This window comes from Lissotriton vulgaris, chromosome 3_1 (assembly GCF_964263255.1).
Source record: "Lissotriton vulgaris chromosome 3_1, aLisVul1.2, whole genome shotgun sequence".
In the NCBI taxonomy this organism is placed as follows: Eukaryota; Metazoa; Chordata; class Amphibia; order Caudata; family Salamandridae; genus Lissotriton; species Lissotriton vulgaris.
In genome coordinates, this window is record NC_141689.1 from 244033334 (window position 1) to 244061192 (window position 27859).

The 27859-nt window shown below is 40.7% G+C and overlaps 1 protein-coding gene across 3 annotated transcripts in view; it reads right to left on the reverse strand.

Annotated features, from left to right (window-relative positions):
* Positions 1 to 8916: 8916 nt before the first annotated feature.
* ZBTB7C (zinc finger and BTB domain containing 7C) overlaps positions 8917 to 27859 on the reverse strand; it is a 366470-nt gene continuing 347527 nt past the window's right edge. For all 3 annotated transcript variants that reach the window (XM_086960363.1, XM_086960361.1, XM_086960360.1), the window contains exon 3: positions 8917 to 11916. In XM_086960363.1, coding sequence (XP_086816489.1) covers positions 11298 to 11916 — 619 coding nt within the window. In that variant the 3' untranslated portion in view covers positions 8917 to 11297. The remainder of the gene's footprint in view (positions 11917 to 27859) is intronic.

The following is a 27859-nucleotide window of genomic DNA, read 5'->3' on the forward strand; positions in this document are numbered from 1 at the left end:
TCAGGGTAACCTGGTCTTCTAGTCAGACATTGTTTGCATGAACGGATGCGAATCCCGATCAGGTAAGAAATGACTGAGCAATGAGGGAGAGAGGGAACGTTTGATGCCAAGAGCAGAAGGTACATATACCAATTTGGAAAACCACACTAAATTATATTGTTGTAGTATTATCCTGAGTAGCCAATGAGATATTTCTTCCATAGGTGTTCATAGGAAAGTGATCGTCGTTGGTACGCGGCGTTAATGAGAGCACCGGGGGGACACGGTGTGGAGATCCGCCGGATTGTGGATCGTGTTGTAAGTAAATGAGAGCACCGGGGGACACGGTGTGGAGGTCCGCCGGATTGTGGACCGGATAAGTAAATGAGAGCACTGGGACTGCAGGCCCGTGTGTAGGCACGCCGGATTGCATGTCGAGTGAGCACTGAGAGAGATCAGTGTGTAAGGGTACATAATCAGACCTGCCCCAGGGTAGATTAGTCTGGGCCTAAGTGGCCGCGAGACTGGCTGGTATGAATAGGATATTGTAGAAAACTCATGCATGTTTATTGCTATTTTCCCCATCCTTAGGTACGAGATGTACATACCTATACTTATACCCATTGTAAATATGTTCTAAGGAGGGAGGTGATTACGTTCCTACTGGGTTAGAGGGGCTCCTAGGAGCTGATTCCATCTTGTCCGAAAATCCGGTCGTTACAGCCCCCAACGGGGGACCCTGGGGCACCACCACCAAGGGAACCCAAAACCCCCATATATTACAAACAAACAATTAAAAAGTGTCGGGAGTGGGAGGAAGGGTGTGGCCGAACATCCACGCCATCTTTGCGGTCTATGCTGAACAAGTAGACTCAGGAGTTGGTTGCCACACTGGCCTAGTGTTTTAGAGGATCCATGCCAACTCCCCGTGTGAGGGTGCGTCATTCTGGGTCCGAGGAGCGCCTGGTAGAGCCCAATCTGTATCGACGTTTGGATTTGTTCCTTTTGGCCTGTTCCAATGTGGATCTTGAGAGTAGTCCGACTCCAGTGGCGGTGGAGTATGTGATTTCGGATGCGATCGCTCATCTGTCCAGGCAAAGACCGCCTCTGGTGTGTCAAAGAAGTAGGATTTGGCATTGTATATGACGCGCATTCGGGCTGGGTAGAGGAGCATGTATTCTATATTCAAGTCCTGTTGCCTGCGTTTTGCCTCCATAAATGACTGGCGCTGCTGTTGTACCAGCCTGGCCAAGTCCGGGAATATCATAATGTGCTTAGAGTCATACTGGAGTTTATCTTTTTGGGTCCTGGAAAAGTGCATAATGGAATCTCTGTTGGCATAGTTTAGGAATATTGCAATTACGGGCCTCAGCTTGCTCTAGGGGGTCGTTTCTTTGTTAACGCGCGGTGTGCCCGTTCCACCACGAAGGAGGTAGACAGTTTGTCAGGTGGCAGAAGGTCCGTCAGCCATTTTGTAAGGAAGCTGGTAATGGGCGTGCCCTCGCGGCCCTCCGGAAAGCAGATGAAATGTAAGTTGTTGCAGCCTACGTGTCCTTCTCCATCTTCGACTCGGGAGGCCAGCTCCTGTGCTACTGCTGTGAGTTTATTAACTTTCTTTTGTAAAGTGGCCACGGTATCTTCAACTGTGGACACACGCGTTTGTAATGCAGTCCACCCCCTTTCTGAGATATTGGCAGAGGAAAGACACCTCGGACCCTACTGCGCCAATTTTTTGATCCAAAGTGTTCTTTGCCTCGTGATGCCGGCTAGCAGTGTCGCATTATCCGGCATCGCGCCATACGCTGCACCCCCGGTGGCGCTGCCCAGCTCCGAGGCAAACTGGTCCCAGGTACTTTGCTTGGGACCGGCCTCACCTGGCTTGTCCTTGCCCATGGCGATAGGCGACCTGTGGCATAATAGGGTCCCGGATCTCATGGCAGGATAGAAGGGGGGTGCGTCTCTTGTCTTCTTCTTGCAACCCTCAGCCACCTGTCAGCCACTGCATCGCCGGAGGGGAGCTTGAAGGACCGGATCTCACGGAACTTAGCTGTCGCGGACCGCAAGCCGCACCTAGCCTGGCTCGCCGCTTCTGCAGCCCTTGACCGCCGGCCAAGTAGTAAATAGACCAGACTCACCCGACCACTGATCCACCACACGACCCCTATTACTACAGTATTTCACCCCTACCACTCAGTAGGCACTGCTGCTCACCCCTGTTCGTTGCCTTTGGGCAACTGGGTCATCAGCACCATTTGAATCCTCAGGACCCTTATAGATTGGTCCGTGGCTCGGCTGGGCCGCTGCCGACGATCTCGGTACAACTGGGGACATAGGTAGGGCTATGAGTTGTGAGGAGTGGCTAGGGCCCTACTGACTGCGAGGACTGATGTAAGGCCTCCAGGCCTGTAGGCAAGCAATCTGGCGACCATCCACAAGATCGCAAGGGAGCAGGCAGTAACTGGCTGCCACCCCCCCCGAGGAGACCGCTCCGGTGCACACTCAGGGCACGCAGGCAGCGCCAGGCTGACAGGAATCAAACCATGCAGGCTGTGCTTGCCTGCAAACATCCTTGCCGGTCGCCGCAGCCCCAGGGGATCGACGCCAGGGCCGCTCAGGCTGTCCCAGCGCCTCGCGGGACCTGCAGGATGTTATTATCACTGCGGGGAGGTCCGAGGAATAAGGCGCCCCACCCGGGTTTAACCAGATGTAATTGTGACCGGTCTGCCCAATCCCCGGGGCCACGATCCTTGCCCGGAGCCGACCAGGCAGCTTCCAGGGTCTCAGGCTGCCTTTGCCTACCTCAAGGGCATCGGCGCTCCAATCGGGACCACTGGACAACAGACGGCGATCAGGGCATAGGCTTGGGGTGGTCTCTTGTCTCCCATGGCCGGAAGCAGGCCCCAGCAGCAATCTCGACCTCGCACGCACTTCACTTGTGCTGGAAATTGCAACACGGTAATTCGCCGGTTCTTGGGAGGTCACAGCCGTGTAGCCAGGGAGTTCAGCAAGACAAGATTATGTTGGATTTACGGAAGTATCGGCATGGATGTGGGGAGCTCCGTTAAGGTTCGTCAGCCATGTTAGCTTTCCAAGCCACGCCCCCGACCGGATGCGCTTTAATGTAGTGAACGCTGCAAGGTTGAAATAAACATACAAATGTACGAAAAGAAAAATACCCATCATTATCAAGTTAAATAGTTGTAAATCTAGACAATTCTGACATTTGATTTCTGATATAAAAGGATCTGCACAGGTTGGATTGGTTCCTCCTATAAAATCCATCATTACCCAAAAAGAAAAAAACAATATCTTTTTGATTGATTACCTTAAACAATTTTCTTTCTCCTCGTTTTCAAAGATAAGGGCTATGGAGAAATCATGGAACTAGAAGAAGGCCTAGAGAATTTCTTTTGTAAGAGCAACTAGGAGGAGCAGGGCATAGTATATGGATGTGGAAAACTGGAAATCATAGTGATTGACAGCTATCTTGACCACAGAGGTTAAAAGTAGACCTCTGAAGGAACACTTCCATTTTTCACCCTTGCACTTTGATTTTGTAGAGTGGTACAGCCGTGGCCGCTGCAGGTAAGAATGGTGGCGCGGTAGGGCCAGCTGGGTGGGATTACGAGAGACGTCCACGAGGAAAAATTCATTATTTATTTAATTTTCAATGTGGTCATCTCTCAAAATCCTGCCACGCCACCCAAATGCTCTTACCTACAGCGGCCGTGACTGGAGTGGGACTTACACATCTGGTAGCCAGGGTATCTTCGTGGTGCATTCCTGTACCACATGGGAACATAGGAGTACTCTCCTAAAATTCTGGGGCATGGCAAGGCCACAAATCCAAAAGCGAGGAATGGGATACAGCATCAATGATTAGGGGAGGGAGGCTGAGGGGAGACTTCCAGAGTTGGTGGTGAATCGAGGAGAAAAGGACAGAACTACAGGTGGGAGATGATAGGGTAAAGGCATCACAGCTCCTTGTTGAAGTGAAGTAGGAACGGAAACTAAGAACTCTATGTCCTAGATGCAAGGAATCGCAGAGGATAAAAAATACATATAAATATGGCATTACATTCTTGCAAATCTAAATTATTGATATATTTTTACAATAAATAGAAACACCCATCACCTTTAAAATAGACTCAACTCTGTTTAATAAATATGTATAAATTTAATTGTACAAGTTATCATGACAATATTCAGCTGGTAAGGGTGATTGTCCCGTCACGTATTAAGGTAAATTGCCGTGTACATGTATTTTCGTGACATGATGTTTTCTTTGTCTTTCATTTTACATTTAGCAGTTACATACAAATCCATATAAATAAAAAAAAAAGTATTCTGAAAGTTTTTCCCACAGAGAGTGGAAAGTTTCTTCAAGTTCTTGTAGATTTTACAGTACTCATCCCCGTCTTTGGATAAATTACAATGCCACCAACAGAATACTTCCAAAATTACTGCGGATAGTCCAGATTTGGGAATGTAATGTAAGTAGTGACAACTCATGTCCATTCTCCTCAAAGTTTATGTCTGCATTTGGAGCATCTAACCTCAAAACACTTTCACTCATTTTAAAAATAAGTCAATTTTAGGTACATTTTCGGAAACTGTAATAGTTTGCGAGGTAGCAGAATAACTTTCTAGAAAGTTTAGCGATATTTGACTATCTTGTATCAATTTTGCAGAGATTTGTGATGACACTACTATTTAGAATTGTATTTAGAACGTTTGCATCACACTTATTCACAAGGTCTTGTTGCACTATTCGAGTGTGTTAAAGATTTGTGTCTAAGGAGAGCAAGGCCATAGATGATAGGCTCCCGTCTCAGTTATATAACATTTGTGATTTTGAAAAACCATTTAATCACTCAAAAATGTTATTTTATGTTCACATATTCTCTAAAAGCTAGCTGTTTTAGGAGACATACAGAACGTTAAATGACAAAATGTCTCTTGCAGGTAAAACGTTGATATTAATGATTTGATTACAACTGAAGGTTACACTCCTGCTAAGCCCCAGTTACGTACGAATGTGTTTTCACTGTCTTTCAAACTGTACCACACAAATAAGATTCGCTGTAAGTCACAGAATATACACTTGCGAAAGGGATGCTGAGGAGCACACAGAGCATATGGAGTTCAACCCCCGAAATGTAAAAAAGTATTTGTTGTTTAGCAGCAGACATGAACCCATTTACACCTTGATGACTCTTCAAGGAGGATAATGTAACTAAAGATAGACAGCCCTAAACTGTGTAGTCATCCCCACAATCTGAAATGGCCAAGAAGTTACACTGCAGGGGTCGTTTATCTTAAAGTAATGTGCAAAATAGTTGGCTCCGAATGTCCAGAGATGTCGTGTGCTAACGTGTTCTGACATAGTAACATTACTCATAAGCGCCTGCAGCTGAATTATGCCCATAGCAAGGAAATGCATAAGCATGTTTACGCTACCTTACAATGCAAAACATCAATGGGCAACACCTATACAAATGTGTTGTTTGTGTCTACTCACTAGTACGAGACGCTGACATCTACAAAACAACTTGTTAGAATGCTTTTCTACAATTAAAGCTATGTCTTAGTATTTTTTTTAATATAGTGTTCTGCTGTGGCAATTACTTATCTGGGGGTATGTTTTGTCATTGGTAGTCACGCTATACTAAATACTGCTAATTGATTCTACACTGAAGATGATTAGATACGACAGTATGCTAATTTCTCATTAAGACCAATCAATCAACAATTTTTAGCTACTCAAGTATTCGAAAAAGTTATTATTCCTGTTTGTTGTCTGTTAGGGGACATTTGAGAGTTCATAAATTCAGGAGTTAATTCTACCAGTGGGGTAATTATTCCAGATGATTAGCCAGTGGCACAGAATCCTCCAAAAGGCATTTACAACTTTCTGCACAGGTGGGATGAATTTTATTTACCACCATGTCTTAAAGGAGTCTCTGAATTTCAGGTATTTAATGTGGGTTCCTAGTGTTCTGGTATGGCATTCCATAGTGCGGTACATTTTACTTCAGGAGCTTGTTCAATGACAGAGAAATTTTTTAAACTTGTTTCATGATAGTTTGTTTTATTTGCAGATGAGAGGTTCTAGATTTATTTATACCATGAGATTGTTTCAAAATATATTTAAATCATTAGCTGAGTGTTAATCTTGAATTAAGTAAATCCTTGTATGTTTGGTCAGTGTGTGTTTTTTAGGGCTCATGTGTCCCTTTTCCATTCCCAGTATTAATGTGGCTGTTGGTATTGGAACTCATGATGAGCACTCAGACCATCACATTTATTGATATGTCCCCACTACAGTAAGTTGCCAGACTCAGAACAGTTGCTAATAAACCAATGATGGCAGCTTAAAGGTTCCTTCCCAAAAACTGGAACTCTGGTTGATATGCACATCTTAGTGCATATGAGAATTATGGATCTCAACCTAAGAGATCAGTAGGATACCTTAGAACTGTATTGATGGTAATATTGTATAGTACACTTTCTATTTCAGATTTCCCATTTTCAAATCCTCTCCTTATGGTTTTCCCCATTTTCTGTTCCTACTCCTTTGTGTATTGCTTTTCGGTCCCAATAACCACGTTATACTGTTTTGAGGTTAGCAGGAATAGAGGTGTGGTGCAGCAGCAAGAGCGGCTTGCTCCAGAGCATGGCCCCACAGTTTGTTCAGGTGGCAGCTCAGCTCAGCATCATGCGATTCTAGGCAATAGCTCATTTAATCTCCCAGATAGACCCAGCGCCTTGAAATCCTTGAGGGGTGATATGTTTGTGCTTTACAAATATAAATTATTATAGCAATTGAAAAAACGATATAGATTGTTCTTGAAATAAGTGTACAGTTGTAAATACAAGTGTAAGTATCACTGTGTGCAGGTATTATCATTTTTTGCATATAATTTTCAACTTGTTTCCAAGAAATAAATGCTAACATTCATGGCTAATGCAATGCTAGTGTCCTTTGTAGGTATTTTCTATGCTCTATATAGGAATTTAAGGCAGCTCTGTCTGGCCGAGGTGGAGATTGCATCATCATTTTTAGACTGCTGATGAAAATGTATTTTGTTTTTATTTTGAATGCAGTACTGCCAATGAACATAAATCTTGTTGAAATTGTTATTGATGATGATAAGGCTTTTTAAACAGGTTTGACTAGAGATGTTGATATTCAGAATTTGGGTGTCTAAATGGAATTCTGTTAAGTTATATCAAGATGATTTTATTCCTATGGCCAGCAACTGTACTTTTAGACTGTTGCAACACAATCTATATGGAGTCCTTCCGTTTGTATGGACATTTTCTTTGTCCATAACTAATATTCTTTCCTTGTGGTATTTGGGAGGCCAATTATGGATTTGGAGTTATCAGTATACACATGAAAGTCAGCTACCATAGATTGTCAGTCAGTCAGACTGCATCATACACAGATTTAAGAGGACTTTGTAGAAGTTACCAATTCAAATTTCATATCTTACATTTGTGGGGATGCAGAGTATTAAGGTTTTATTTCACGTTGATTTAAACAAAACATTTTGTAGATTCTGGCACTTTTGCCACTAACATGATTCGGTCTAGCAGGACTGTGTTGCTTAGAGTGCGGAAGGATGAAAAGAGGTCTGGCAAGACATGTAGGACAAATCTCCCCTTGTCGATTTTGTCAAGAAGGTCTGTATTAAGTGCTGTTTTTCTACTGCTGTACACAAATGAAAGCAACAGTAAAGGGGGATGAGAAAGGCTTATCTGTCTAGCATTTCCTGGAGCAGTTGCAAGTTTGCTAACTCCATTGATGGAGATGTGTCAGAGTGTTGGTCAGAAAAGATTTCTATGTCCATGGAATTTTTCTACTGCAACGGTTTTACCCCAGGGTCCATTAACATTGGAGATAGTATGTCTGTTTGAAAGCTGCTGTTTTTTTGGTGTATTTTGGAAATGTCTTTATGATTGGATTTCTGAAAAAGGCAACATTTCAGTCGTTTATGTGACCAGTTGGGTGAGGTGTGTTTTTTGGAATGGCATTGTTACTGTCATGCTTACGTGTCCATTTCAGGATTTCTCCGATAATGGATATATTTCTACGCATAAACGTGGATAAGGCATATGCATGATAAAGGCATATGCATGGTTAAGTCAAGCATTGTTCCGCTTGCGTTGTAACGGCACTTGTGGTTTAGCCCGCGCAGTTAATGCCGTTTTCCATATATTTCTGTTGTTAGTCTTGTATGTCCCAAAAGTATGATGGAAAATTATTTTTTTTTAAAACCAAAAGTCGACGCGGCGTTTCGGTGTCTTGTGTTGATGGTAACACCTTCTTCAGGACGGGGTTTTTTTAGTTAAAAAAATCTCTCAAGAGTTTTGAGGGATTTAGGACATTTGAAGTCTCACGAAGGTTCAGTTTTTTCATTAATCTGACTCTTATGGACTTCTCTTCGTGCGATGATATTTGGATTAAAATTATTCCACCTGGATGTAGGAATTCATTTACATTATCAGTGCTGTATCAGGGGTGACCACCGTATATCATTTCAGCTATACAATATGTAACTTTAGTTGTGAAATGTTGGTAAGAATCCAACTTGTCTTCTGTAGGTAGAGGCTTTAAGATCTGTTACCTTCCCTTCTACCAGTTCACTTTCTGTTCATTCCTTAATTTCAGAATAGTGCTTGTTCAAGCGTATCAGCCTCCCTGTCACCTTGTCCTTCTACAGCTTCCCCATGGGCTGAAATGATATACGGTGGTCACCCCTGATACAGCACTGATAATGTAAATGAATTCCTACATCCAGGTGGAATAATTTTAATCCAAATAACATCGCATGAAGAGAAGTCCATAAGAGTTAGATTAATGAAAAAAACTGAACCTTCGTGAGACTTCAAATGTCCTAAATCCCTCAAAACTCTTGAGAGATTTTTTTAACTAAAAAAACCCGGTCCTGAAGAAGGTGTTACCATCAACACAAGACACCGAAACGGCGCGTCGACTTTTGGTTTTCAAAAAAAATAATTTGTATTAGAATGTATAATTGTCTTATGAATGCTAATTGAAACTGTATTGTTTTTAATAAACTGTTTTTTTTTAAACTGGTAAAGATTATAGTCTCCTAACTAATGTGGTGATTTGTAGACAGGGTTCCTACACTGACTGTTAGCTTGTATTTGAAAATTATGTGTATATGAAGTGAAATAGAATCTCGTCCTTGACACCGGTTATACCTAAGTTTGTCATTATAACGTGTTTTCAAACTAATCCTAAAGAATAAAGGTTATCATCCTAAATGGGTACTACCAATATGGAACAAATGTAGCACAGGAACTAAAATTTGTCTTTCAAATAAATATTGTTTACTTTGCCCAATTATTGCACAATGCGTATGGGGACACTACATGGTAATTCACAGCAATTTACTAGAAACTGGAACATTTCAAGTTTTCAACAGGGAACCTTTTGTGTGTTGTTACATGTAGAAGTTAGCAGTATGCTGAGATGCAAAGGTTCTATCTTACATAGTGGAGAGATGGCTCAATAATTGTTAAAGAGTTATGAATATCACATGTCTGCATAAATTCTCTGAAAACGAAGGTTTTTAAAATCGAGAATCTATCTGAAAGAAAAATCTTAAATTTGCAACCAAAATGATGAGCTTCTATTGTTCAAAATATAAAATACTGTTATATTAATTGGTCAAAACAAATTAATTAGGTTGCTCAAGCTTTGTATCCTCTCTTTACAAGTTGTACATATCGTCCAAAAAAAGCAGGCGACTCTTGATGCCTTTCACTAACAAGCAGAAACTGCCCCAAACTACTTTGAGACTTACTATAACAGAGACCGGCTATCATTACATTTCTGTGCAGGAACCATTCAGTAGCAAGTTGGTATGATTGGGGCCTAGATAGTAATGTTGGAGGGCTTTGACGATATAGTGCAAGTTCATATTGTGGAGTCAATATTTTTGCTGGTCAAAGAGAGATAAACACATGATAAGTGATAGCCGTACATGACAGAGCATATATAAATCCTGGATAATCAGTTTGTCCAAAAACAAACACATTGAACTGCCGTAGCGATTGGCTATCTTAGTCAGTGACATATTAGTCTTACACTGAACCAGGTATGTCTAATGCTAGCACTTCAGTGTGTCTAATGCTAGAATAAGTGCTCATTGAAAGTACTAGATGCAGAGCAAACATTTTTTAAAATGCCCTTGGATCTTCAGTTCAGATACAACTTGAAAAATGTTACAATTCATAATTCAAGTGGTTAAAACTGATCAAAAAACTACCTAGTCAGCACCACTAATGGACAAAAGATGCACATTTGTAAAAAAAATATTGGATTTACAATAGTTATTTTATGGTAGCATAGATCCAGAGTCAGCACTGAAAAATTGATCTTTAAGAGACTATCACAGTGTTGTCCAACTATGGTCCTCAGGGTCTAGAGGCACCAAAGCCACATTAGATACCTTTAGCTATACTGATTTCAAATGAGAATCATTGATATACTTAGTGGTTGTCTTAACCCGTTTGGTGCATCGGAGGCCCCTGGCCGTCCAACGCCACAGTGGGCGTGTGTGAGGACGGCCAGGGGCCATCCGAACCCAGCCTACTCATATATATATATATATATATATACACGCACACACACACACACATATATATATATATATATATGCAATTTTATTTAATTTGTTTAATTTGACCCACTGCAGTACTCTATTGATGAGACTCATATAGAGTACAATTTATCAGACGTTTGATTTCATGGAGTTGTTGATTAGTTTCAGCTTTTTTTTACTAAAACAAACATAGAGAACACAAATTTGCTTAAGACATATTAAACTGTCCTATAGTGATCCTGCAACCTGGAAAAACATTCTTCAAGGACTGTGATTCTGCACAGTGATGTTGCAACCATTCCAAAACCGTCAAATAGGATATCATTTAATATGTAATTCTTAAAAGGAAAGATCCACTGGAACTCATGATGGTGTCCCCAGTTTTGTCCAGTGCTGTAGGTGGTAAAATCAAGTGTTTTGTTTCATGGAGCCTCTGCAACATACAATCCAGATCCCCTGAAGAGAAATCAACTAGGCAAGTAGATAGACGTTAGCCACCACGGCATGTGCATGCTAGTCTTCAAGCCCACAGTGGCCTGAAGTACTGTAATGTTAGTTTATATTGTACATTTGAAAAGGTAGCCTCTTTTCTTTGGAGTGAAACGAGAAAGGGAAAGATTTGTACTTGTGGTAAAAGTGCAAAACATAAAAAGGTATACATTGAGTGAGATTTGGGGCTTAGTTGCTTGCCTCCGAAATTGAGGCTGCTTGATTTAGTCCTATACTCCAAGGGATAGGGGCAGGAAAGTACTGCTGTGGAGAAAGGTTTTCATTGTGGGCCAGGGAAAAGGTGAAAATGTCAGCATTTCTGTCCGACCCCATTGGAGTCCTTCCCAGCAGCTTCATGTGTGAGTCTTCAAATCGGCTTTCCAGTTCTTCCAGGCGCAGCATGCTTTTCGCTCCCTCCATAAAGTGCTTGGGGCTGGGTCCGGGTAGACACATTGCCCCACTTCCTGGGTGGGGCCGCTCATCTAACTCTGGTGGCATCACCATGAAGCTTTTCTCATCTGGCTGGTTGTTCTGTGCAAAGATCAAGCCAGCTGCCCTCCAAGCTGCAGGCTTGCGGCCCCTCCTCGGTCGGGAGATTCGACAGCTCTGCCGCTTAATGTGCCTGTGCAGGTGATCTGAGCGGGTGAAGCTTTTGTAGCAGAATTCGCACTGGTATGGACGGACTCCCGTGTGAATCCGCATGTGGTTCTTGAGATCATAATTATGAACAAATTTGGCATTGCAGTGTATGCAGATATATGGCCGCTCTCCTGTGTGTTTCCGCATGTGAATCTTCAGCTTGTCCTGCCTGCCAAAATAAAATGCACAATTAGTCTTGTTTCTTTGGCTGAAGACTTACTCTGACAATACTATACGTTTTTCTTTGTCACAATACCTGTTTATCATAATCAATAGGATCATCAATAGGAAAAGGAATAAATGGGCTGAACATGAAAGAGGAAACAGGAAAATGTAAAATGTTGACCTGTGGGTCCACTAACCAACGGAAGTACATCAACTACAAGCATCACTACTGATTTTTATACCAACAAAGTCAGCTGCTGGCTACTCTGAATGTCAGTAGCCTAGTAATCTGCATTAGAGGATATATGGAAGGCAGTTCAATGGTACTTCCAGTCACACAAAAATGACATTCTCTCGGAGGTCCAAATGTACAATGCCTCAGTCCGTTTCTAGAATTACAGCAGCATAGGCTATTCAGTGAGGTCTTCTTTTGTGGCAGGAAAGTATCAGTCTACTGAATTCAGATTAGCAATAGAAGCCCTTGAGGACTTTAAGGAGAAGTTGCCAGCAGGGCAAGGAATGTAATGATATGGTGTATACAAGCATAATGTCTTAATGAGTTCTGCTTCAAGGCCACTGTACACATCTCAATGTCCCTTCACAGCATCATGATGATCAAGGTACGGTAAATATTCGTTCCTGTCAGACAATTTTACAAACAATTTTTGACACACTGAGTGGTGAGTTTAGACTTAATACCAAAAAACAAGAAAGGTCAACAAATGAAAGTCAGTACTACAATATCTCACAGCATTAGAATAGGTTCAGATGATGGCATTCTATCAACCTAATGATTGTGTGCTCACTCTGATGAACAGATGGAGAAAGAGACTTTTATTGAAACACCAGCATCCCTACTAGGAACTCACACAGCCCATGCAAAGTGAGTCAAGGACAACTGTATGCTATGATTAGTCACTGTGTGAGTTTTCTACCTCCTGCTTGCTCTACAGACAAAAACATGCCCACAGGCACATTTAGCATTTTGAAATGTATTGTGCAGGATAAATAACAGAGGCATACTGTCAATTACACCTAATGTCAGAAAACTTACAAATGTGTTCGTTTTGCTTCTTTTTGAAGCACTGTATCGCTGCAAATCATGTGTCAATTGATAAACTTAGCTTATAATCATATAGTATAAAGAGAATAATTCTCTATAAGAAACCAAATAGATTTTTTAACGACTGCAGATATGAGACTGTGGAATACTTACCAGCAGTAAAATAATTAACAAATGAATTTAAAATGTCCTCCAAATTAGGGGTGGGCAATACATTTCTTCTTTGACTTTCAGCCCGAGTTATGTTCATAACTGAAGCACACTGTTACAAGACAGCTATTACTTAAACATACTCCATATCTTTACAGAACTCGTTTAACCCTGAGCTGCAATTATTATGATGGTCGCACAGTATTGATTGTGGCAGAAGTCCACAACATCAACATTCTGTTGCTTAACTGGTTCACAAGTACTGTATAAATTGCAGCTCCATCAATTAGGATTACTGTGCCTGAAATCTTGTCAGAAACTGTGATGTTCTCTACCCATGAGCGGGAATATTCCGTACTCATGACTTTAATGAGGATATCCCTGGAAGAGAACTAGGATTCAGCCGCGGCCCGTGGAGGGAGTGCGGTGGGGCAGGGAGGCGGTGCGGGGGAGGGGCAAGGTGGAAAGTGGTAAACACCGGAATATGGACAATTGCAGGTAAGTAAACAATTTAATAAATAAAACTAATTTCGTAGCGCACCATGCATCACAAAATACGATGCAGCGCGTGCTACGAAATTCGTTTTATTTTTTAAATTGTTTACTTACCTCCAATTGTCCATATTCCGGTGTTTACCACTTTCCACCTTGCCCCTCCCCCGCACCGCCTCCCTGCCCCACCGCACTCCCTCCACGGGCCGCGGCTGGTAGGATTACAGGTAAGTAACTTATCCTTTTTGTGATAGATAGCTAGATAGATAGATAGATAGATAGATAGATAGATAGATAGATAGATAGATAGATAGATAGATAGATAGATAGATAGATCGATTGATAGATTTTCTTCCACTGGAAAAACAAAGGTTAAAGGGATGTTATAGTTACGTGTAAATGTCAGTTGAAACATACCGTTTTAAAGTAACAAAACCACTGAAATTCACCAGTTCATGTTATCGCAAGTAAATATAACTTGTGCCCAAAGGTAACTATAACTTGTGCCGTGTCATGCACAGTGTTGTAATCAATTATGTAATTTCAGAGTCTGCAGTGATGGTCTCAATGATGTCATAGAACACGTCATAAGTGATGCAAGATGTGAGGTAATTGGCAGTGCATAGCGAGGGCCCAAGTTATAGTTACCTTAAGGCATGAGTTATAGTTACTTGAGATAACTAGAACTGGTGAATTTACATACTAAAAATCTTGCAAAAGAAAGCTAGTAATACCAAACTACTTACTCCAAATAATTTTAGATGCCAACAGAATCAAAGTTCATAAGCCGATAAACAGCAAAGTATTATTTCAAAATACTGCGTCTCTATTTTACTCAGTGGGCACAAAAATCCCCTGCCACAAACCACTGTTTCATATAGATACTCAAAGTCAAAAGACACACCATCAACATCACAAACTCCTGCACAAATTAGCTAAAATACTTCTCTTCAATATCGCCTGCCTGTACATTTTACAGCTATTTTTAAACTCAACCTGCACAAACATCACCAACAGGACTGTGGGCTGGGGTATTTCTTTCCTCTTGGAAATGTTCATTTGTTGAGATGGATTTCTCCGTATAGCTCGTCCCTCTCTTTTGAATTTCCTTGAGTTCTTCATATAGATGGCCAGATTGTTGAAACTATACATAAAATGCCTGGTGCCATGCTTCTCTAACAAGACACCTCTCTTCACAGTAGCCAATTGCATGCCAATTACATGGGTATTGTGAGCTCATAGCTCACAATACCCATTGACTCACTTGCTGTGGACATACCAAGCCCGGATGTTACTTATTTTCTAGAAATTCAAGCCAACCAAGTTGATGTTAGTGCTCACGAATTGCGGCATCTTATAGTCCCTTCATTGGATGATCATGATGATCAAGATACAGTATATATACTGACACCTGTGCTTTGTTTGAAATCCATTTGAAAATCTATTGGAGAAATTAATTTCAAATCTATTTAAAATGTTAAGTCTATTTAGATATTCTTGAAAGCAAAAATATAAGAAAATAAATGGGTTTCTGACAGATTAGAGCAGTTGAATGAAAAAGGAAAAATGAAAAAAAGAAAAGAGAAAGGGAGGAACAGGAAGTTTAAGTCATTATGATTGTGGACATAAAGGAACAAATTGTGCACTTCATGGAGTTGGCTATATATACTTTAAATTGGGCCAAAGAACTAGAAGTGAACACAATACTATCTTTGAAGTGTGTTAAGTAAAACTGTGATATATTTTTTAAGGAATATTTAGAATGCTGATATTTTAGAATATTGATACGTCTAGAATAAGGAGATGGAGATGGTGAAACTTGTGCACTTTACAGAAATGTGTAGAAAGTGTATCATCTCCTTGTATCAATCATTTGGATGGTAGCGTCTTTTTGATTTGACATTGGTTGTAATGTATTTGCACTTGAAAGATATTTCTGGTGTATTTTCACTTTACATCACCCTGAGGGGGACCCATTGCTGGATAGGATTGAAACAATGACATTTTAGAATGTTCCTATACTTAAAATATCATTTGTACAATAGTATTTTATTGAATTAAAATGTACTGTAATGCACTTGCACTTTAGGATATCATTGAGACATTTGCACTTTATAGCTTGCTGAGAAGGGTCCTATCATGTATAGGATCAACTCAGTGAGGTAGCAAAATGTGTTTATATCTGAAAGATGAGATTGATGTGATGTACCTTAAATTATGCATAGTGTATTCCGTTTCGTGTGTGATAAATAAAGTTATGTAAAATTGGTGAAATGACAGGCAAAGTTGATCTGGGCTCTATATTTTGTAATTTTAAATTTTCCTTTTACTACGAAATGGATTCCACTCAATGAGTACCTCAATTAAATTTGATTGAATTTTTGAACATTGTAATGTTTACGTAAGTACGTTTACACTGAATTACTATGTCCTGTATAGTGATCTAGGCACTTTCACTTTCAAAAAGAAGTCCCCCCTCATCTCTTTGCACTTTCTATTGCATTCGCACTTTTCAAAATGCACTATATAGAATGTGAGTTGGAACGTGGTTTCAACCAGATGAGTGGAAATAGATGAATTTATGTTTTTGGACGGAATTGCTATCAGGCTAAAATGTAATATTGGAGGTACAGCACCGTTATCTAACAAAAAGGTAAAATCTAAAATTGATGGCAAGAACCTTGGTAAAGAATAGGTTTTGAATAAAAAACCCTCAGTTTTCAAACATTTCCCTGTAAGAAATGTATTTTATAAAATGTTTGTCGGATTCGAATTGCAATGATATATTGGCATTTAAATTTTGCCATTCAAACCCGTGAAGGATATGAGGTAATCGCTCCAGTGGAGTGTTGTTTTTTTATTGGTGATGGGGAAGGCTTGCTCCCTTAAATTGACACTCTACACCATGGAACTCTATGACCTTGGGGAAGGGATGTAAAAATTAAATAAGGAAAAGACGATCTCTGGTAACTTAGCACCTTGCGCCGCCTGCTGTTCTGTCCCGCTGTAGACATGATGATGGACTTAGATGTTTGGGGTTTTGAGGAGTACTCATGGAGAGGATTATTCATGTTTATACTGTATATATATATATATATATATATATATATATATATATATATATATATATATATATATATATATATATATCTGGAGAAACTTGAACCACTTCCTGATACTCCGCAGCAGCAGACAGGCGAGGAAAGAGACACAGACCTCCGAGGTATTTCAGGTGGGCAGTGATTTTATTGTAAGTGACCCAACTATATATATATATTCGCTCCATAAAACATCAAAAATTATGATGAAAACAAGACACCCAGAGCTCCAATTTCGAAGATTTATTAGGCAGATGAAAAAATCTCCACGATGCGTTTCGCCATTACAGCTTGGTCACGCTGACCAAGCGTGACCAAGCAGTAATGGCGAAACGCGTTGTGGAGATTTTTTCATCTGCCTAATAAATCTTCGAAATTTGAGCTCTGGGTGTCTTGTTTTCATCATAATTTTTTATGTTTTATAGAGCGAATATACACAGCCTGCTGGTGGCTGCAACAAGACCGCCCGCGACAGCATCACTCTTTACCAGCGGTGGTGGAAGCGATATATATATATATATATATATATATTCAAGAAGACACTGTCTCTTGAGCAAGCGGCGAAGGCTGCGAAACGCGTTGGGTGTTGTTGCCGAATAAAATCACTTAACAAGCAAAATTGGGCCTTGACTTTCTGTCGTGTGAAGGAAAGAGACAGTGTCTTCTTGAATCTAAAGGGGTGAGACGAAACCCCGTCGAGGCCCGCCTTTGTCAAAGAGGCGCAGGCAGAACTTCGTCATTATTTTGGAATATATATATATATAAATTTGTAGTAGGATGGTCAGACAAAGGGGGCAATATTGTCCTATTGAAATGTATATTAATGAGGCAAATAAATAACTACATAACAAAGAGTGCTACTGTAAAGTTAAATCTGAAAGAAACAAAAGAGAAATTCCACACTGATCTACACAAAGAGAGGTCTTGGCTTGAAATCTCAGGAAAAATGCCTTTATCTCAGGGTAGAACATTTGGTTACCTCTATTCTATACCTGACCCCAAAAATCCATAAAACCACCCAGAATCCTCCAGGGCAACTGATTATTTCGGCAATAGGAGAACTTTTTGAGCATACCTCAAGATACATATACCATTTCTTTCAAGAACATGTTTACTTTATCTTCTTTTATAATGGACACAGGTGACTTCCTCTGCAGGATATACGATATAGCGTGGGATGACTCTCACATCCTTATGCCAATGGATGTTATGGCCCTGTATACTAGCATCAGACATTCTGATGGTATCAGAGCTCTAAGACATTATATGGACAGTAGCCATATACACCTTTACCAACACACACACATGGTCACTGACATGACTGAGCGATGTCTCAATAATAACTTCTTTCTCTTTGAAAATCAGATATATAGACAGATCAGGGGGACTGCCATGGTGACCTGCTTTCCACCAAGCTATACGAATTTGCATATGGGCTGGTGGGGGGAGCAGGTACTCGAGGTAGACTATGTGAAAGAGTGGTCAGAGAATATTGTCCTATGGAATAGGTACTTTGATGACCTGTTTATTTTATGGACGGCGTCTTCAGAATCCGCTAGCTCTTTTGCAGAGAAACTTAACACCAATGATCTAAATCTTTCTTTTACGTATGCCCTAAGCAAGAAGGAGGTACACTTTCTAGATCTAGTGGTGTATGTGAAAGAAAATAGAATACACACTAAGACATTTATAAAACCTACATCAGGTAACTCTATACTCCAAGCCAGTAGCTTCCACCCGACTAAACAAAAGAATAGCAATCTGTATACAGAATATCTATGCATGAAGCGCAACTGTAGCGGTTAGGACACACTGAAAGTGCATCAAAATGATCTATATAAGTGACTTCGGATGCATGGATACAATGAGGCAGTTTTAGAATCAGCCAAAGAGAAGGCACATGCAAAAAAGAGAGAAGAGCTACTATTTAGCACTCGTCAAAAGAAGCCACACGATGGAGACACCAGTCAAATTCGCTTAATCACGGGCTACTCAGCCTTTCATAAAAAGCTTTGGGGCACATGCATCAAAGTTGCATTTTTCAAATACCAACTAGCGATTTTTAAGAAATGGGTTTTGGTAAGAGCAAAATGCAGTGCAACAAAACAGGCAGCAAATAGCGCTTCTTTAATTGTGATTCCTTCAGAATCGCAAATGCAATTAGGGAATCGCTTTTTGCTATTGCGACTCCATTCTTTCCTATGGGCCTCAACGCCCATTGGTGGGAATGGTCTTGCATTGCCTAAATTGCAATTAGCTAATTGGTAATCGCAAATTAGTGCAAATCAAAGACAAGGGTGCCTAGGGGCGTAAGGCCTACCTGAGGCACCCCTAACAAAAAAAGGTGCACTTGTAAGGCATACACATGCCCTGGGGTCATGTGTGCGCCACATGGCCCTTTGAAAAATGCAGTTTTGTGCATTCAAAGTATGCAAATGGTTAACATCAACTTCAAATTGATGTTAATTAGCATTTCCCAAATGCACAGTTTGCATTTATGAAAGGCTTCTTGGATGTGAATTAGGGAATCGCAAATTGCGATTCCCTATTTGCATTCTCAATTGAGGTAATCGCCAGAAATTGTGATTACCTAAATTGCGAATACCAAAAACTTACATGCATTAGAAAAGGCCATTTTACGATCCCAAATGGCAGATTTTTGCGAATTGCACTGTTTGCGATCGCAAAATACATTGATACAGTGCCCCCTTAAAGCATTCTGCACAGACACTGGAAACGTATTACAGCGAACCAGTTATTGGACAGGACATACCGAACACCTTTAATATCATTTAGGCGGGCTACATCTATGCGCAACGTATTAGGGCGGAATTGCCACCAAAGTAAGAAGAGAGCTGATTGGTTGAGAGGCTGTTGAGGTTTCCAAAAATGCAAAGCCTTTCGATTTGGACACAATACTAAGACCATCCATACAGCCCTACGTAAAACATCTATAACCATACGTGGGGTATGAAACTGTAGAAGTGAGTTTGTGATCTATGTATTACAGTGTACATGTCCCAAACTTTATGTATGGAGCACCGTCCATATGGTCCATGCGAGAATACTACAACATCTCCGGGCCATAGCTAAGGACGACAAGAGCTATCATATGGCAAGGCATATTCATGAGCATCACAAGGGCAATGCCAATGAATTGGTCTACCTTGTTATAGACGCAATCCCTAAAAATCCCAGGGGAGGTAATAGGGAGTTAAAATTTAGGAGACTTAAATCACGCTGCATACTAATGATGAACAGTAAAATTCTGCATGGTTTAAATTCAGACGAAGATCTATATGTATATTTATGAATACGCACAACGCTCGTTAGCAAACAGGAATGTATGTGTAGTTTTAAATAATTTAGTGTCATGGCCGAGCCAATTGAATTTTGTTTGAATCATAGGTACTTTTAATTATTTTGTGTGTGAATCTGTATCAGACACTTTGTCCATATAATGTAGTAACACTCAATGAATTGAAATTTTCAGTGTTTTGCAATTACATATATGCGCATTGTTTTGAATATCCAAATAAGATCTAACTTTCCTTCTAGGGAGTGTGACGTTTTGAGTACAGAATCAGTAAGATGTAGTATTCACCATAGTGTGAGAACAGGGTGAGAGGGTTGCATTTATGTGTATATAACCCACTTGGGCTGAACTTCCTCCCCTTTCCTTCCCTTCCTCTCTATATGCACGAGCATACTCTGCCTGTAAAGTATTTATGTGTGTTTCTTGACTGAAAGATGATGAATTATGATGTATTTTGAATATAAGGTAAAATTAGTAAGTGTCACTTCTTAGACTATTGCTGCTAATATATCTAGTCCACAGTAAATAAAGCAAATGTGATTTATGTAATTTATTTCACTTTTATTGTTGTTCTGTTTATTCGGTTTTGTGTGAGTAACAATATTATGTTGTAAAGTATTTTCTTAATTTCCATGTCTGTGACATGGTTGCCATGACAATATAAACAAATCTCTAAATGGCGCTGAACTATGTGAGCAAGGTGGCTTAACCACCGAAATGCGTCAGGAGCCTTCTGTAAAATAAAACTTTAAGAACTCCCACCCAACATGTCGGTGCCTGTTTTATGGATTTTGAGAAGCAAGATTGGAGTGGATATATATATATTTCAAGGGCTCTGGGTAGCCCGAAACGCGTCATGGTGGCAATAAACACTAAATAAACATTTGCAGTACTTATAAAGTGGAGTCTGTTCCATTCTTTATTGAGTAATCAAAAGAAGGAGTATCGATATATATATATTCCTTTGTATATGAAAGTGCTGCTAAAGCCATTTTGACACACTGAATGGCGAGTTTAACCTCAAAGACACAGAACAATAAAAGGTAAACAAATAGCAATGGTTAAGCCTCAAAGTTTGTACCTGATTCTTTAGCCTGAGCCCCCAATGCTATCTCTTCATGCCTCACCCCATGTCCCATGACATTATACAGACACTAAACTCTCTGTGAACATATGCAATGAAAGCAGAGGCAGCATAATACCAGCTGAGCATCGGTGCAATAATTAAACCACCGCTGGGCCCAACAACATTCTCTGTAATGTCCAATCTCATCTCCGCTCCCACAACCACACCAACAGCACCCATTCACTGGTCTCCAGGACACCATCTTAGTCTATCTAAACGCTGCCTTATATAATGACCAAACTTTTCAAATTTGGCCTTATCGCCCTCCCTAGGACATCTCCATTGACAAACTCTACCATGCTATTTAAAACTAACATTCTATGTGTATCTAAATATTCTATCGAATAAAAGTTTGCATACCCCAGGAGAGGGCCACATATTTTTCATTTGTTGAGAAGTATTTTGTGAGATTAGTCCTTTCTCGCAGTTAGCACCAGCTGATCTGCGCGTCCCCCGCTGAGGACTGTGTTGTTGGACTGTATTGACATACGGGGGACTACCTGGTGCACTAGATCTACGTGTATTCAAAACAGAATTTAAATTTGCTGTGAACTTGACTGGAACCGCCAGGAAGGTGAGGCGGCAGAAAAGACTACTGGAATCTACATCCAATCTACAGCATCTGTCAAGCGGATCGACGGAGCAAGCAGGCCTTCTAAACGCCAGGTAGAGCGTCGGAGTGTGGGGTCAGAGGATGCCATTACAAGTGGGAGACTCCCAGGTAAGAGCGCAAATGGAACAGTTTGAAGGTTTCTGCATATATGCCGCAGCGAGTGTAATCGCTTCACGTTGATTAGTGCCAAAAGCGGAGTTTGACATAAAAAGTCAATCCCTACCTTGGGGACAGGTTAATAATATTGGACATGGTGTGTGCTTCCATCAGAAGTAGACTCTCAATCTCCTTTATATGTAAGCGAGTCCTGCATTAATATTCTTAGCGGGAACGTCTGAGAATTGATTTAAAACACAAAAAGCAGAGAGACCACTCATTGATATTTGATTCAAACAAAATGGAGGAGGGAGCTGCAAAGCGTCTGCAGAAAGCAGAAACGATGTTCCAAAAAGGCAATACACTGACTACAAATAAAAGAGATGAGGCTAGACCGGAAACACGGGCATAAGGACACTAAAGCAAATGTTCATCCAATTAGAAGACTACTACGCAAAGAGATATCCAAGAGTTGGGAAATCATAACTCAATATTTAATGTGGAAGAGTGCCAAGAGTAAGCATGGGCGAATTTTGCAAATCTGGCATTCGCGAATTTTGCGAATTTGCGAACTCGCAATCCGCAAAATCCGCGAATTCTCGCGAATTTGCGGATTTTTTTGTGTGTTCGCAAGGATTTCTGCCAGTTCGCAAGGATTTCTGCCAGTTCGCGAGGGTTTTGTACCAGTTCGTAATTGCGAACTTACATGTCGGCTCGCAACGGTCGCGATTATGTTGTTTCTACGTCTGGTTCATCATCACAGGTTCCCAGCACCCTCTGTTTCACCCCTGCCACCCTCTGTTTCACCCATGCCACCCTCTGGTACATCAATGCCACCCTCTGGTTCATCATCACTGTAGATTATGGGGGGAAAAAGCAAGCACACCTGCCTGCTTAAACTGACATGAATTAATTTGGGGTTGATTTATTAATGTGTCCCTGTTTTAAAATTCCAGTCTGGCACCTGCTTCCTTATCTGTAATTTGCTTTCTGTTGCAGTGCAATTTTTTTCCAGGACCTTTGTGGCCTACTTGTAGCTATTCTATGAGCCTGCTGTGAGGGTCAGAGCAGGGTCATACAATTGTTGCAACTAGCAACTGAACTCTGGAGGGGCCCTTGTCAGGAAGCACTACAGGGAATGGTTACTAATGATGAGTTTGAACTTTTGAACCTGCTGAATGCTTTCACTTTTGCAAAACTCGTTTTTCTGCAGAACAGCATTACAGCAACTGTAATGCCCCAAATAAGCTTATATGAGAAAGTTGATTTCTAATCCAAAAGTTATCCAAAGAAAATCAAAAGGCCTCAAATCCAAAAAAGTGCAGGCAAATGTCAACCTGAGGAGTTATTCTGATAAAAATCATCATTTTCAGAAGGTCTATGCTGCTTGCTAGTAGATTTCTTGTGCAGAATTGCAATTTTTGTAATTTCGCGAGTGCGAGATTGTTGCTGCCCGCCGCACCTACATGTTCGCAATTGCGAACTTACACCGCACGCCGCAAAATGGTATCACCAAGAAAAAAAATCCGCTGCGTGCGAATTTGCGGATTTTCGGTAAATTCGCGAGCATTCGCGGATTGCGAATTTACCGAAAATCCGCAAAATCCACGAGCGGAACGGATTTTCCGCCCATGCTTAGCCAAGAGGACTACGCATCTTCACGCTACCAAACCATCCAGACACAAGGCCAGAGATGCTGGAGGAGTGGGGCAAAAATAATATGGAGTGCTAATAATTGATGCTAATAATTGTGAAGTATGCCAAAAAGGATATTGAGGAACTATATCTTAATATAGCTGAAGTGGAATCACACATTTTAGCATTAAATCAAGAGGGAGAAGTGAAAAAGTTGCGAACAGAGATGGACCGGAACTTGGATAAATATAAAAATGAAGTGGAAGAACGCAAACAGCATAAATTTAGAAGGGTTGAGTGTGATTATGAATGTGGAGCAATATTCACATTTGCAAAGCGATTTGATGTTCTAAAACAACAAATGCAGACAAAAAAACCTACAATACAAGAATCTCCAAACACCACACAAAGTGAATCCGATACAGATTTCAGTGAAGGGGAAGGAAGCGCAAGAGCAGTTTACCATACCACTGGCGTAATGAAAAGTGAGGGGGTCTCCCAGCACGGCATGTAGAAGGGCCCCCTCCGAGCTCAATCAGGAGCTCTCCGGCCAGAGAGCAGTGCCGAGGGGGCCCCTTGGAGCTTGAGGCCCCCCCGGCCGCGGGGGCTGCAGGGGCCTGTATTACGCCCCTGTACCATATGTCTTTTTTAGACGAAATAAAGTTACTCTGACAAGATCAACAAACCCCGAGAGAAAGGGGGAGAGGACGTGGAACCGGGCGTACACGGGCAACAGGTAAAACAGCGCAAGACAAGAAGAGGCTCCAGAAAAAACAAACAAACAAATCGCACAACAATGAGGAAATTCTAAATGCTCAAGAAGAAGAAGAACCAGACCTGATCATTAACCTATGGAAACACATATTAACGGATATAGAACAAAGTCTTCTGAATAAAGGTCTCTCGTTCTGTCCAGAGAGACATTACGATCATACAGAAACTAGAATAGATATGTACAAATACATACGGAAGCTAAAATTAAAAAAAATCTTCAGTAAACAAATGACCACAAATGCTGAAGAATATGCAACTGGAGAAGCTACCATTGCAGAGCAGGATGACCAATACACAATTTCAGAAGTGCATAATTTAAGATCTGACTACGGACTGGCAAATGAGATGGATGAGAAAGAACTATCTGATTCCCAGATATTGGAAGAAATGGGCATCAATACAGACAAACATCTCAATACTAAGTTCAAAAACCAATCAAAATGTTGTCCAGTTATGCATCCAGGCAACCGGAAAGACACTTTTCACGATCTAGTTGTGGCAGAACTAGAAGTGATGGATAACATCAAACATGGTCAGGTGAAAGAGAATCTATCTATAGATGAACGTAAAGTTTTGGAGTCCTTGAACAACAATAGCGTGATTGAAATAAAACCAGCGGATAAAGGTGGCAACATAGTGATTATGGAAAAGAAAGATTACATTGAGGAGGCGATGCGCCAATTGAACAACACCATACACTATAAAATGATGAAAAATAATCCTATTAATGATTTAGTAGTACAGCTGAACATCAAGCTACAATACTGGCATGAAAGAGGACTATTAAGTGAAGAAGAAAAGAAATTCCTGATGAATGAAAACCCAGTGATGCCCACTATATACTTCCTGCCCAAGGTACTTAAGACCCTAAACAAACCTCCCAGCCGTCCAATAATATCCAGCTGTGGGGCCCTGTACGAGAACTTTGCATCATATGTGGACTATTTTTTAGCGCCAATAGTGCCAACCTTAAATTCCTATATCAAGGATACTGGCGACTTCCTTCGAATATTAATGGAAGCCAGCTGGCAACAAGATTACCTAGTTGTGACAATTGACGTTGTTTCCCTTTACACTTCGATAAGTCATGAAATAGGTATACAGGCTGTCACCTATTTTCTCAATTAAAGACCCATATGAGAATTACAACACACTGTTATGCTAACAGAAAGAATCAAGTTATGCCTAAAGAACAACATCGTTATATTCAACAAGAAATTATACTCCTAAAGCTGCAAGACTGCAATGGGAGTTTCCTTCTCTCCAAGCTATGCCAACCTCATGATGGGTTGGTGGGAGAAATGCATAGCTTGGGGAGAAGAAAATGACCAATACACAGCCAGGGTGGCACTCTGGCTGTGTTTCATAGACAATCTATTTCTCCTATTGAGGGGCACAGAAGTGGAATTCTTAGAATATCTAGTGATTCTGAATAACAATGAAGTGGGTTTGAAATTTACTCACAATATTAACTCAGGGAGATTGACTTTCTAGACACGAAAATCTACGTTAAGTCCAACAAAATACATACGAAAGTCTTCAGAAAGAGCACTGCCACAAACAGCATGCTCCATGGCTCGAGCTTTCAGCAGAAATCCCTTAAGAAAAGCATATCTTACAGGGAATTCCTTAGGATGAAGAGAAACTGCACAGAGGTGAAGTAAATGGAATCGAAATTTATGGAAACAAAACAGCAATTTCTAAAAAGAGGTTACAAATACAGCGACATCCGATGTGGGGAAGCAAAAGCAAGAGGAATAACAAGGGCACAAACGCTGCTTGACAACAGAAAACAGTCCAAAAACAGATTATCACAACCACAAGATGGAATACCACGAATGATATTAACATAAAGCAAAGAGAGCTTCAAAATTCAGATAATTTTATCGAAATATTGGAATGTTCTGAAAAAAGTCCGGATATTGGAGCAAAACTAGGAGAATGTCGATTAATATCTTATAGAAAAGCGCATTCTCTATCAGACACTCTGGTGAATAACCATTTTGTACTAGGAAACTGGAAACTTGGCTACAGAGTCAACAGAAAGGCTTTGGTAAATGCAACAGCTGCAAGGCATGTAAGATTGGAAAAAATCTGAAGACAATTCAGGGTCCACGAGAAAAAACTTTAACATCAATGAGGCAAATACATGCAAATCTACATATGTAGGTTATTTAATTGAGTGCTTCTGCGGAAAAAGGTACATAGGGAGCACAATATGTCCATTGAAGAAGCGGATCCCGGAGCACGCATCAGGGCAACAGAAAACCATGATATGACATGTGCAATCGCTAAACACATGCAAACGCACGAAGGAAAGACATGGATGGCCATGAAATATTCAGGCCTTGTGATAGTACCACCACACGAGAGGGGAGGCAACATGACCTTAAAATTGAGATGCCTGGAATCTAAACTCATCATAAGATTTAAGACCAAGATCCCGCAGGGACTAAATGGGGATGAAGAGATGTACATTCATCTCGAATAATTAATCGGAATAAACAACTTGAGCAGTCCCCGAGGGTCATTAATATTTGTATCATTGATTTAAATGTGAACACCAATGCCTTGCAATGCAAATTATTGTCAATGTAAAAGAGATAATTATCACACAAGTACCCGTGGAAATATTTATGATGTGAATGGGTGGTCATTGCCAAATGCCTAAGAGTTGAGTGGATAATGTACAAACAGACTAATGTGATATATAGGCACTTAGCCTAATACATTAGAATGGGACACTTAGCCAGTGATTGTTATGAAACATGTAAATATCACAGGATTTTCAATTTTTGAATCCACAATAGGAATAGAACTATAGGGAACAATCATTTGCTAATCAGGTAGCCGTCAAGGAATTTTACCTGTAATAAGAGCATGCAAATGTTGTGCATGCAATGTCCGACAGGATGCTCTCAGCAAATGAATGTGGTAGAACACATGTATATATCTGTGACAGTCTGCAATATTGTCTAAATAACTAATTGGGCTATGCATTGTATCACTCTGAGCATTAAGAGCAGCAGGATTAATTAAGTAACAATTGTTTGCAACATGTGAACTACAAATCCCACAATGCCTCCTTATGGGTGGAGTGGATATTCAGTATAAATAGTGACAAGCAAAAAGGGACTGGGTTTACTACCGTGACCAAGACTGGGATGGTCGAAACGCATAGAAGGAGGAGAGTGATGGAATGAATAAAAGTTTGCAAACCCAAGGAGAGTGCAATGTATTTTTCATTTGCTGAGAACTAAATATTTATTTATGCATCTTTGGACGTCTTCATGAAATACACAGACTTTCACTTGAAACCTTACGGAACCAGAAAGCCAAGAATGGAAGGACAAGAAATCAAGGGGAAACAGCTTTTACAATGTGGCTACGCCATGTGTGCCGTTTCCCTGCAAGCGGACTATACTTACCTTAACCATGCATATGTGTGGTTAAGGAAGTTTGTGGCCTAGATGCATGGGTGGACAGGCACAGGAGCAAAAATTAGCGGGAATAAGAGCCCTGGGACGTGGTCCGATAAGTGGGGCTGTGGGTAATTTTTAGGGCTCGGGTTGGGGTTGTATTTA